Source organism: Acanthaster planci, linkage group LG03, assembly GCF_054643075.1.
Source record: "Acanthaster planci isolate LZ-2023a linkage group LG03, COTS_SCS, whole genome shotgun sequence".
Taxonomy (NCBI): Eukaryota; Metazoa; Echinodermata; class Asteroidea; order Valvatida; family Acanthasteridae; genus Acanthaster; species Acanthaster planci.
In genome coordinates, this window is record NC_141779.1 from 24,298,835 (window position 1) to 24,312,108 (window position 13,274).

At 41.1% G+C, this 13,274-nt stretch overlaps 2 protein-coding genes across 12 annotated transcripts in view; both read right to left on the reverse strand.

The window, feature by feature from the left end:
• The window catches only part of LOC110973105 (uncharacterized), a 200,743-nt gene that overhangs the window by 124,483 nt on the left and 62,986 nt on the right, over nucleotides 1-13,274 (reverse strand). The window lies entirely within an intron of this gene.
• LOC110973108 (somatostatin receptor type 5-like) lies at nucleotides 553-8,679 on the reverse strand. Its single transcript, XM_022223628.2, has one exon. The coding sequence runs from the start codon at nucleotides 5,856-5,858 to the stop codon at nucleotides 4,680-4,682; it is 1,179 nt and encodes a 392-aa protein (XP_022079320.1). The 5' UTR covers nucleotides 5,859-8,679; the 3' UTR covers nucleotides 553-4,679.

Sequence of the window (13,274 nt, forward strand, 5' to 3'; positions counted from 1 at the left end):
TTACTTTATCACTTGGAAATATGTTGAATTTGGTTACAAACATTCTGTACCTGCGTAGGAAAAAAGTTTAAAAAACCAATGTTTCAAATCGGAACTGTTTTGATCAAACTCCATCTCTGAAAAATTTGTGGTACATATATTTGTTATTCTGAGTAGGGAACAAAAGACGGGTGCAGCTGTTGAGTTCTCCTTGACTGGGTGTTCCTGAAGTTTTGAGGAATTAACATGTCTTATCTAAATGTCCACATGCATTCAAAACTATTTAAAATGACCAGAATAAAAAAGACTACCGAGAGCAATTCTATTACAGTTAAGAAATAACTGTAATAGAATTCTCCTGTACGTAACCAACTACATCTCCTGTGATGTCAGGAAATGAGAAAATACTAAAAAAAAAAGAAAATCTCATGAAAGAAAGTTTTCCTTAAGATTAGTCAGATGAGCAAACAGTCCCTAACAATTTAATTTCGCATGAGTAAACTATTTCTATTACCGACTGCAAAAAAAAAAAAACCTGGAAACCAATAACATATGTCAATGTGGACACAGTAATACAATTCTCCACATCATAGAGTTTTATTAACATTCAAACAATGTACCCTACCAGTGGCGAGTTTTTAAACAAATTTATCACTCATGGGCAAACAGTAGAAGAGGCGCACTTAGTGTCTTGGTGACATTTACACTGGCAACAGTGAACTACGAGAAAAAAAACCAGGCTTCCTGAAATCATTTGTCTGAAAATGACTTGAAATTGCTGTTCCACACACTGAGCAATGCATTCTGCACACTTAATAGATACTGCTAATATATATGTCTGGATAGATTACTAAACCACAGACTGGAATATCAAGTACATTGTACATGTACATCCTACATTAACTTTAGTGTCAAGGTTTTCCTTCTCATGCAAACACCAATGTTATTATCTCACAGTCCTCGACCTACCTTCCCCCAAAAAGTAAAAGTGAGAGAATTCTGCATCCATTATTACCCAAACTCTCAGCACTAATGGAACCTAGGATACTCTACAACCTTCTTTCAGTTTCTTTTGAAATTTCCTCTAACTCCAAATTCCCTCCTAATACAATTCCATCATCTCTCTGGCCATTCATTCTTTCTTTATCTCCTCGACACTCTACTCTGGCTCTTCCGTCCTTCCCACACATCTCTTTGTCGGGCATCCGCTCTCGGGAGGCCATCTGATTGGGTCAGGTTAACCAAAGCACTGGGGTTTAACGCTTGTGCCAAGGTGTTTGATATCACAAACTTTCATTGTGCTTGAAAAATGCTCTGAGCATGAACTTTGCCGGGGAAGGTGGGTGGAGAGTTGATTCTAATTTACATTGATATTCAGCGTCCTCTCCTGCAGACCAGTTGCTGCATTGATACACCCTGACAGAACTAGCAACATGTCTGTAAACTCACTTTGCGTGATGAGCCTAAACTCTCTGTCCTCAACACTCTCTCCACATGAAGACTCACACTAACACCCAAGCACACCCCCCAACACAAACACTCATAACCTTTCCCCTCCCACTCTTGTTTGCGTCCTTATCTCCTTGAGTTGCAACATTTACACTAGACACACAATACATTTGCTCCAGATAAACCACAATCTTCCATGGCCCCATTCTCCAATCGGAATCAGAGAAGTCAATTCAGTGGCCAGCCTTGTCAGACATGGTGGGGGGGAGGGAGGAGGGGATTGGGGACTTAATCCTTTGATGGAGTACAAAGCCTCCAGGAAATTTCACCTGGATCTGTGTTATTCTAACCCATTTCAGCAGTACATGAAACTGGTGCTGTGCAGAGGAACATAATACCCACATGCATACAGCTACGGGGGGTACATGTTGACGCTGGCTTTCCAACAACCACAACCGAGCTCAAGAAATACACATGAATCTGGCAGGTTATGGCAAGCGTTTTTTTTTTTTCTTTCCAGCTGACAGCTTTCTAACACATACCCTTCAGGGCAAGTAAGGGGTACTGTAGGTCATTGTACGGTTCTTACAGGGTACATGTATGGAATATACTTTTAATGTCACACTGGTCATACTATCTGTAGGCCTACATTACCACTGCCTCACAGATTTACACTGTCATCCATTGGTCACACTGCAAAGAGCAGCTGGATTGTCAAATTTGCTTCATGTTATTAAAAAAAAACACAAAAAATTGTTCTTTCAATTGTTCTTTCAAAACCCAGGGAAGCGACAGGAAAAACTAACAAGTTTGAATGTTAATGATGACAAAAGTTCTATAAACAAACTCAATTACAAAGGAAAGGGGGGCCACCTTTAGAAAAATCTGGAAATTTTGTGAGCATAAGATGTGAGAGTATGGATATTTGTCACAGTACTGAGTGTTTCAATGGAAAAAAAGATGAATATTGCGGTGTAATTCATGCAATCAACCAATAAGTTTTTCAGGCTTCACACTGACTTCAAAATTAACCTGTACTTTGACACATGATCCAGTACCTCACTTGATCTGTCTCAAATAAAAAGCCTACTCTCAATTTTTCCATCCTTCTTACTTTTAGTTGCAATTTTTGCACTTACAGTCAATAATAATATGCCACAGTTCATCATAACTTATTAGCTGCCAGATTTTTAAATGTTCCTCACATATAGAACTCTTTGTTCAACATAGTACATAAAAACAAAATCACATATATATTTTTGTCAATAGAAGTATCTATTTTTTACAATTTACATATCTTATAAGATTTACACTACTGCACACTTTCAATCATTTTTATTACTTTGTGTATCTGACAAACCCGGTAGACAGAACCTTTATGCAACTTACATTGATTAATTCTTGTATACATGTACACGTACATCCTGCACCCAACTAGGATGTCAGAAATAGTAAATTCTGTGATGAAATCTTACATATTTCAACTAAGAGTTGTATTGATTTGAAACCTCTGAGCTACATGGACGTAAACTGTCAGACGTTTTGGCATTTCTAGAGAAATTAATAAAGATATTGACTATTTTGTTTGGTCAGACGTCAGTTACCTTTTATGGAGACATGGGATGCACGTGACCTTGCCAGACGAGTTAATGTACCTTTTTACCCAATTCTTAAAGAACACATGCTTAAACATAGTTTTCACCTTAAACATTGAAACTTTGGAATCATGAGATACTTGTCACCCCAACTCAACGACAACTTGAAGAAGCAGCTTCCTGGATCCAACAAAATTACACACAATGATCCAACGGCAGATTCTTTGAACCTGTAAAAATTCTGGACATCAATCTCTACAGAAAGCTTCACTGGCTGACCCCTACAGAACTCCCACTCTAAATGTCATTTGGAGAGTGTTGGAGACAGCCATTAGTGGGGAACTGAGATTGGAGAGATTGTTGCAGATTGGACTACGTGTATAATGTGAAAACAAAGTCACTCCAGGATACATTTAGGCGTAAAGATTTTCTAGAGCATACTGGCTTCAAAATTTGTGTATAATTATTGTGCATAATATTTACTTATTACACTGATTTCTGCTTTCAGAGTACACCATGACGACTTTTCTTTTCTTCATGCCTTGTACACCAAGCAAAGCTTTTCGATCAAAGATAATTACACATATTTACTTGAAGTTGCACTTTATGTGAAATTTTGCAATGTACATATTTACAAGATCCTTTGTGGAAATGTGGGGAACATTGGAAGGTTTGCCTGTGCTTGTTGGTCCCAACCCCTTTCACAAAATCGAAAACAACACACATGTACAGGTACATATACACATCTGTTAAGCATTATCTACCATAAAACCATGTTTTTGAACAAACATGAATTGAAAAGAAAATCGTTACAAGGAGAGAACTTTATGTCCTATAGAGTACCAAAGTGTGATGTCATTTTGAACCTGGAAGTGCAGTCCAAACGAAATGGAGTACGTGAGCATGTTGGTTTAACATACTGGTTCTTGCACCAGAGCCTTTTGCACACAAATGTGCACATGACTTATGCACTTCAGTACTCTATAAGAAGCACAGGCACATATCAGATTTCAAAATTTTATTCTGAAAATCTGAATCCCATTCCAAATGGAACAGACCAGCTCCTGATCTCATACAGCCCACAAATAGGAGACACTGCTCAGCTACATATGCTTTGTTCTTAATTGACTGAAGCTAACATCATCAAACGGGGAACTACAAATTAAAAAAAAATCAGGTGGTTTTGGGTTGGTGACTGATTTCTGCTGAGAAAAAAGTTAGGCTTAGTAGACTGCCATGCTGGACAGTCCATTTCCATGCCAAAATCGTAAACAAACTTTTAACAACAACACAACTAGCACAAATCAATGGGCAAAAATACAATAATAACACCCAAATATACTAAAAGTGACTGCAGTTCATGGAAAATGTGACCTACGTGTGGCGCTACATACCGGTATTGAATGATTTTGGCACTTCAACCTCGTACTGTATCTTCGTTTTAGGTTATAACTACATTATACATGTACATTCACTTTTTTAAATAACTTGCTGCCTTATTTACATATAAAAAGCCACTTTTCAAGCAACTAGAAATACACATGTACTGTACATGGCACTCGAGATTTTAAGTACTATCTAAACATTATTTTTTATATGAAATGTACAAGTTAAAGTGCTATTTGATGTACATTAATTTACATAATTTACACGTAATTACACTGGATCTTCCCTGGCACCACGGTGTTGGCTGGTGTCCAGATGTACATAGTACCCATTGTGGGGGCGCAAACCTGCCGGATCGTTGCTGTTGGTGGATTTCAGGGAGTTGCGCATGCGGCGACTGTGAAAGCTTGACGTACGCATGCTACTCTGGCGGGAATACATACCGGTAGCATTGCGTGGCCGCCTGCAGCAAATGAAGGCAATGTTCTTGCGGAAGTTCTCACCCACCAGTGTGTAGACAATGGGATTTATAATGCTGTGGGAGTACATGAGATGCAAGGTTATGATGCTGGATATGGCTAGGGCATTAGTGTGGGACTCCAAGGTGGTGATGATAAACTGGACCACGTAGAAGGGGAGAAAGCAGAGGATGAAGACAATGATGATGCAGATGACCAGGATGGCCACCCGACGAGCAGCTCGTCGGCTGGTGTTCTTACAGCTAGAATCCTGCATTGGGTTGATCAAGAGCTGGTGAAGGATAAGAAGGTAGCAGATACAAATAATGACCAGCGGTACACAGAATCCGATGATGACAGTGTAGATGATCCACCAGCGGTTGTTGGATTCTTCAATGGGAGCAGATGAGACCTTAGCCAGGCACACGCACTTGTCAACAAAGCAAACATGATCGGTGTAGATCCACATGGGCAGTGTGGAGAGTATCGCGACCAACCATATTACCCCGCTCGTGATGCGGCCATTGCGCAAGGTGCGGAAATTCATGGACTTGATGGGAAGGCAGATGGCAAAGTAGCGATCCACACTCATGATCATGACAAAGTCGATGACCACGAACTGGGTCATGGCATCATAGGGCACAATCAAACGGCACAGGAAGGTGCCAAAGACCCACTGACCAACTTTAAATTGGTGGCCCATGAACAAGTAGGAGATCATGAAGAAGAAGTCCGCCAGGGCCAGATTAAGGATGAAGTTATTGGCTAGGGTCTTCATGTTGGGGAATCGGATCAGTATGACAATGATGAAGCCATTACAAATCAATCCCATACTGCACAGGATACATGTCACGATGAAGGACACACCCTGAAGGCCTGATAAGGGGTGTGGAGCATCCAAATCTGAGTTGTTCAATCCCATTCCCAATGCCAGCTCCTCTGTGTATCCCGTGGTGGTCAACATGATGCTTGAGGCTTTCTCCAATGCCATGTTCAATACAATCACAAACTTCACTCAAGTCTGACAGTTTTCACTAATATGCCCAGTCAGTGGCAACAAATATTTTCAGCCCCAAAAACCTGTGTGAATCTCTTCTGGTGGTTGTTTGTTCGCCGTAGTCAACAAGCATATGGCAAAGACTTGATTTTGACATATACAATAACATATTTGGACAAGGGACAAAGGGCGGATAAAACTTCTCCAGAGTAAACAGGATCTGTGACCAACACTGACTTTTGTTCAGTTCTTCTAGCTCCACAGTGTGTTACTGAAGACTAACAGTATGTGTAATTTACACGTCGTGGTTCATGATGCAGGCCGTCGTGTTTGTTAGTTTAGTGGGAGACTGGATGAAATGACAAACTGATCTGTGAAATTGGTTGATACCGGAGTTTCTCAGGAGCAGAGACTGTGAAACAAGTAGTCAATCAGTGCGGTTGAGCTGATCATTTAGGAAGTGAAAACACAGATTGGTCACTATTTTGTTCAAGTCTGTTTTTCTCAGCAACATTTCAAGATCTGCAGAGGGCAGGGGACAAATGAAAGTAACCCAAACTGCTCTGTCAATACACAGAAAGCACTTACCACCAAGGCTGGCTTCAGAGAGAGAGAGAAAGTGCCGAAGATGTTTGTGATAATTGCAGCCGTTTGCACAATGTTGAAAAATCCCGGGGCTAATGGGTAGAGAGAATTTGATCTGTTCTCCTCCTGATTTTCAAGCTCTTTACACTTTTTTTCAAATTTCCCCTGCAGGGTAAAAATAGTTTGAGGAAAATGCATGTACTTCAGCTTCTTCTGACGGAAGGAGAACTGTGTCCGGCTGAGGGCGACAATTTCCAGTAAAATGAACTGTCTTCAATTCTCTTGTCACAGTTGCAAAAAAAGCAGCCCATTGGGCTGATTTCAATGGACAGTGATGATAGGGATTTCATTAGCATCTGTTTGTGGGGGGGGTATGCTTCACTGTAGCAGCAGATGGGTTGGCAATATATACTCACGTCCACTGCTTCATACGGGCGGCTTTGAAAGTAATGATGGAGGATCCAACGTTTGCTACCGGCCACTGGTAAAAGACTGATTGACTTACTCGTCGATAGGATCAATGTTAAATTGATTACCCCGTGCGATAGATCAAGTTAGCCGTCTACTGTCACTGGGCGAGTGAGCCTTAATGTCGCTTTCCTCTAGTTTGCCTGGTTGAAAACATTCCCTCCAAATGGATGGATGCAAAAATTAGTCTGAAATACAAAGCAAAACTGGAAAACTGGCTGTCCCTGCACGTGACAGACTTCTTGCAGGCAAACCATGAAGTAGAAGTTTTAACCGGGATCAATTGTACACATGTGACTCAACAATGAAGGAGCTCGGTCTAAATAGCCCTCCCTCGGAGTAACATTCAAACACCAACGGCAGACTGCTGAAACCTTAGAATCGTAGGTGATTTAAATAGCATCTGAAAGGACACAGGATCTCACAGCGTGTAGTTTCCAGTCAGTGCTGGGAACAAACACCCCGTGGGTCGGCTGGTGCTGTGTTTTTACAGTAAATGCTTGGCCTGGAATATGTAACTTCACGGCTTGGAGGATTATCTTTGGCAGAGGTGACGTCTATGACCTGGCATATCATCAAGTACAACAGTTGAGATCGTGTTACAGGATTTTCTCTTCAGATGCCAACAAAACGGAAGGATGCTCGTCGCAGTCAGTAACCCAGTCACAGGATGGCAGCAGTGCTTTTGTTGGGTCAATAGACGGATAAAATTCACGTTCTTAATCAGAAAAGTATCGCTACGTCATGCAGTGAGGTTCGTTGAAAAGCATGGGCAAGGCTTTGTCTGTCCCGCTGTGCATAGTTCTGCACTCAGAGATTCATGCTGACTAACACATCGAAGATGCTGGTAATTTAGGGCATATTTCAAAAACCGCATTCAGTCTTGTGGGAGCTGGGCTGAGAATGATAATGAAAACCATTCATGTCGTTTTACTCTGACGCACATGTGCCGTTCCAGTCTAGGTATCTCTTTTGGATAATTTGACAATCACTGTGAAGTTTTTTGAGAGAACCGCCAATGCTGTTTTGCACTACTTGTCATCCATTCAAGTTCCCAGCAGGGCAGCATGATTAGCAAGTGCAATCAGCGTAAATGAGAAGCTTAAAAAAGTTCAAAACTGATGAGAGAAGACAACCATGTTTCCTGGGTTGGTCGAGTCCCCACACTGGTGCTGTCCAAGAAAACAGTTTCTGGCATCGAACTGTAAGATACTGGCTGCTGATTCTCCACTTTTTAGTCAATGTTCCCAGCTGAACTGTATGCAGTCCATTCAATTCTGCTCAAGAAGCAATGAGGCAAAGAACTTCTACATACTTCTGTCTTTTACTGCGTAAAAGATAACGGTGGAGCTGGCTCTATTGGTTGCCCAACGCACTGACTGACTGAATGCATGCTGCAACCAGGGTTCTCCCCTATATAACAAACAGGGCTCACCAAGCCTGCCCTCGCTTGACTGGACAAGGGAGAGCCAGCAGGAGGAAGGCGGGGTTTAGGGAAAGTTAATATGCAAATAACTTGTCACTGCCATGGGATGATCAATTATATCAGAGGGGTGTCAAGTGCTGGGTATGTGTACATGCAGAATACACAGAACTAGAAAGACACAGGAATATATCTGTAGGTGGAAATCTTTCAGTCCAAATTAATTCAGGTGAATGTGAGAACAGCTATATAAAGACACCAAGTTTACGAAAAACCAGTGAAGAGCCCTTTGAATCTGACAAGATATCAGATTTTCCAGAAGTTTGATTTTAAAAACTGAAACATTCCTGTAAGTTATACATCCGAAGGACAGGTGTCACTAGACCAACTTGACTGGGAGAAAAGTGTGACCTTAAAAGTGAGGAATGGAAAAACCCTTCATGGTGTCCAGCTACACATCCTCACTCCCAAAATCATAAGCCTTTTTTAATCCTGGAGGTTGGGGTTCACCTAATCTGCCTTTAAACAAGACTATCTTCCCAGGGTGTTTGCTTTCAATGATGGCAGGAATTGAGGAATGCAAGCACGGTGCAGCCACATCCCTTGACCCTGGAAATTGTCAGGCTACCATTCTTATGAATGGGTACGGTTTTCTAGATGGAGATGATGACAATGAGAAGGCCTCGAAAGATAAAATGAGGCTGTGTCCTCTCTTTTCTGAAATTTAACTGCCTAGATCCTCCCACTAAAGATGACATGATTATTAAGGAACAGGAGAAAGGGGTTTTTTGGGGGGTGTGCTGGAGAATAAAGAAGAAAGGAACCTCCACTTCAAAGACAAACCCTTGTGACAACAACCACAAGGTTAAAGGATAAGTTTGGCTGACTGCATAACTTTATTGTAGGACAAAACCCACTGGAGGTTCTTTGGAGGTGGGGTGGACAAATGGACCTTAAAATAAGGGCGATTGGAGGGTACAGTACATGTATATCATTTCCTTACCTCCTCAAAATGCGTAAAAAGTTCCCAAATTTAGCTCAACACTTGAGAGAGCCAATGACGACTATGCACACACACACACAAATCAGACATTTCTCCCATCCCATAAAAATGTTGGCCTCCAAAACGAGGCTCTGGATCAATCCTTGGTTAGACCCCTTAACACCATTGGACAGTCACTCCCATGGACACTGGCAGTCACGCATGCCCTACAAACCATCACGTCTTGGCATGATTCTAACATTAGAGAGATGCGGGGGTTTATTTTCTCAGCTCGAGGGGGGGAGAGGGACAAATTGGGGAGCAGGTCGGGCCCTATCCTTTCAAGATGACATTTTGTTAGCATTTAACCACCTGGCCCATTTACCAAACCTTTATTGATCAAACTAACATGCCGTGGCATTTCCATTCACAGACCTCCTAACTGATAATTCTGTCATCTGCCGCCCCAAATTAGTCAAGACTTTGACCAAAAACATGTCGATAAAGCCCCCACAATAATTAACTTGCCAGTTGATTTATATCACACAAAAGCAGGTTAATCCTTTAGTTGCTGAGGGGATGGCTCGCCCACTGAGAACAGGTTGCACTGAGGAAGATTTTGCTTTGGCTAAATGTCATGTTTTTCTCGGTTCATTAACCCATTTGTCAGAGCTGACAGTTGGTAAATTAGCTGAAGGTTTTATTCTAAGAAGTAAAAATGAGTGGACACACAAAGTAATTAATAAACAAAAAATTAAACCTTAACAAAAACTCCAGATAACATACAAAACCCAACTGTAATCCTCTGAACAGTCACAGGGAGAAAGTAAGGTTTATCACCTATATTTATTCTGTGCCGAATCAAACAAAATTTAATGAAACAGTTTGAATCTTTCAGGAGAACAATGCTTTCTTTCTTTATTCTTTTTCCTCCACAACCAACCAGAACCACAAAGATCTTGAAATAAAATACACTGTGTAATTATGAAAAAAAGCAGTTATGCATTGTCTTAATTACCCGTATAAGCAGATGTACCTTACGTGATCATCGCAAACGTCTACTTGTAGTTAAACCAAAGTGCAAAAAAGTTGTGATGCTGCAAGGATTTCTTCGTTTGTCTTTTCCTTCAACTTGCTTTCTTTTGTCTCTTTTTTCTCACTCGCATTTTGCAGTTGAGTGTAATCACAGTGTTCAATTTATCTGTCAATGATCTCTTCTTCATCAGTACACAAATAAACACAGATACAAAGTAACTGTGATGCATACAGGTCCCATAGGCATCCAAACAGCACATCAACTTACAAATGAAATGCCACAGGCAGGCTATGAAATCCACTCTATGCTGTAATCCAATAGCCCTGTCGAGTGCTACCAGCCATTTCATAATTGGCATTTAATTAAAAAAAAATCTCATTCCAGCCTCCAACTTCCATCTCCAGTATTCACTTTAGGCAGGCATTAGAGCGTGGACCGATGAAATATTACTGGCCAAATCGCACGCGTCCTTGCTGAAACAAACGGGGTCCTTGCCGGCATTGGCCAAAGCATGGGGGGGGGAAGAAAAAGTTTTAATAATTGATAGGGACTTGGAATGGTGAGCACAGTATGTGTGGTACAAGCTGGCCTGTCTGTGATATTAATTCAATCCCGTGGATCGTATTTTATACTAGCCCAAACAAACGCTTGTTTTCATTGCATTGATGAGAAGGGGGCAGACCATGTTGTAATTGGAGGGGTGATTTAAAGAGTCAAGACAGGAACACCAGGCGAGTGGACAAGTAATGTAAAGCAAAATAATAAATCACACAGATGGCACCATGGTGAGGGAGGAAACAAGGCAATGAAGTCATCATAGTTTGCTGCCTCTTCTGACCAAATCGATCAAATGGCACAACTCCTTAATCGGCAGAAGTTTTAAGGTTGGACCACAATCATCGAACCGAAGCATTTTTAATTGGAAGAATTGATAAGGGCTTTGATGGAGAAGAGACATCCAGTTGTAAATCAAGAGATGGAAAAAAGAGAAGAAACGCAACGTTGTACCAGTTGAAATGACTACAGACGAATTCAATGAGGCATCACTGTATTTAGTGGTGCATGCAATTTGCCAAGTCACAACACCTTAACTGTTCATGTACTGGTCTCAGGGATATTTGAAAGACACAACCTGTGCAGGCATCACCACAGTGATGGCATCTAATTCTGGTTGCCAGATTAAACAATTTGTTGTCACTGGTTCCTTCCTAAACTGGGACAATTTTGACACTGGGCTGACAGGTGCCCGACTTCCAACTATGATGTACATGTAAGAGGAGCTTGTTACTTACCACCATGAAGGTGCAATCAATCAGGCAGGACAAGAGAGCCAAGGAGCTAGTGGAGAGGATGAGGAGATACCTGTACAGAGTAACTGTGAGAGGGATCCAGGAGCACGGGGAGGGTGCATGCTGATGGCACGGAAGAAATCTTTGATACCAAAATGATTGAGGGCTACTACAATATCTTGTGACGGCAGCTTTCTTTTTTTAATTTGAGGTCAAGCTGCCATATGGCCTCAACTTGATTGATAGGTAACTAAACTCTGCTCAAAACTTATTATCTGGTTTAAAATTTGGTGGATTGGGATATTACTACTGACCACTAAAGTTTGGCTGCAAACTGGTCTACTCAACTTTGTCTTCCAAATGCATCAATTTGACTGTTAACCCACTATGACCTATATTTCTAGTCAAATATTAAAAAAAGGAACGAAGATACATATTAGGCATGTTTTGGCAGCCTGCATGAAATTGACGGGGAGGTCTGAATCCCGGGCAGATTAGCACAACGTTTGATTGGTCCATCCGAGGCACTGGAAAAACACCAAACTTTATCCCGGCCAACGACTCCTCCAAAGCCAAAACAAATGCTTGTCAGATATGAGCAGATTTACAAACACGCCACACTTGAGGGGGCAATTTTGAACCCCCTGCCCAGACTCCAGAGGTGGCATTATTAGATTTAAGGATGGACAGACGGCAATTTGCATGCATTAAATGAGTGTGCCGACGGTCCACTCGTTAGAAGGGACGCAAGACCTTATTGTATGTTTTTCTTACAAGTCACTTTCCAGATCATTCAGAGTCACCTGAACAACACTGAGGTTTAATTTACTGCAAAAGTTGCCAACTTCTTATCAAGAAAGTTATTGAGTTGTAAAGATGACAAACACGTACCAAACAAAACTGCTGCTGTTTATAAAAGAATTTTGGGGAAAAATCAACCAAAATTTACAGGGAGTCAACAAGCCGGATTTAATTGGAATTGTCTCCCATCCATCCATCTATCTATCTATTTTTGAATCACGCAATGTTGTTATTAAGCAACTTAAAACGTTCATTAAAATGAGAAGACACATCTACATGTCTATTTACACAGTCAAGCAGCTGACAGAATATAAATGAAACAATAACACGACATTTCGCATGGTGACCTTTTTTATTCCTTTTGCACAAATCCATTCATTCACTGAAAATGCACAACACTGCCCCTAGTTTAATGCTCCATGCCATATTGGTACACAGAGCTTTCAAATTTGTTGGCGGAGGAGCATGTGTGGTTGCAGTTACTGGTCCAAATGCTCCTAAATTCCTGTGGTACATGTTAATGTACATGTAATTCCCCGAGGTTGAGAATTGCCCCATCTCAAAGTCAACACCCCTCTGGTTACAATTTGCAGCAATTTGATTGATTCATTAAAATGTCACATGGCAAACCAATTGGCACATGTGGTATTGCTATAAGACTTTAATAGCTCCTTGTAACCACATCTTTGGACAGACTAAGGCAAATGACATGACACAATGTACACTACAACCTGTATGTTTGCATTCCACCTGGTGTATAGACATTTAATTAAGGCATAACTACATTGTACATGTACATATACATGGACACATGTATAGGATGCCA

What these genes read in the sequence shown, in the direction of transcription:
- LOC110973108 (XM_022223628.2), bottom strand. Translation starts at nt 5,858, where the DNA reads ATGGCATTGGAGAAAGCCTCAAGCATCATGTTGACCACCACGGGATAC.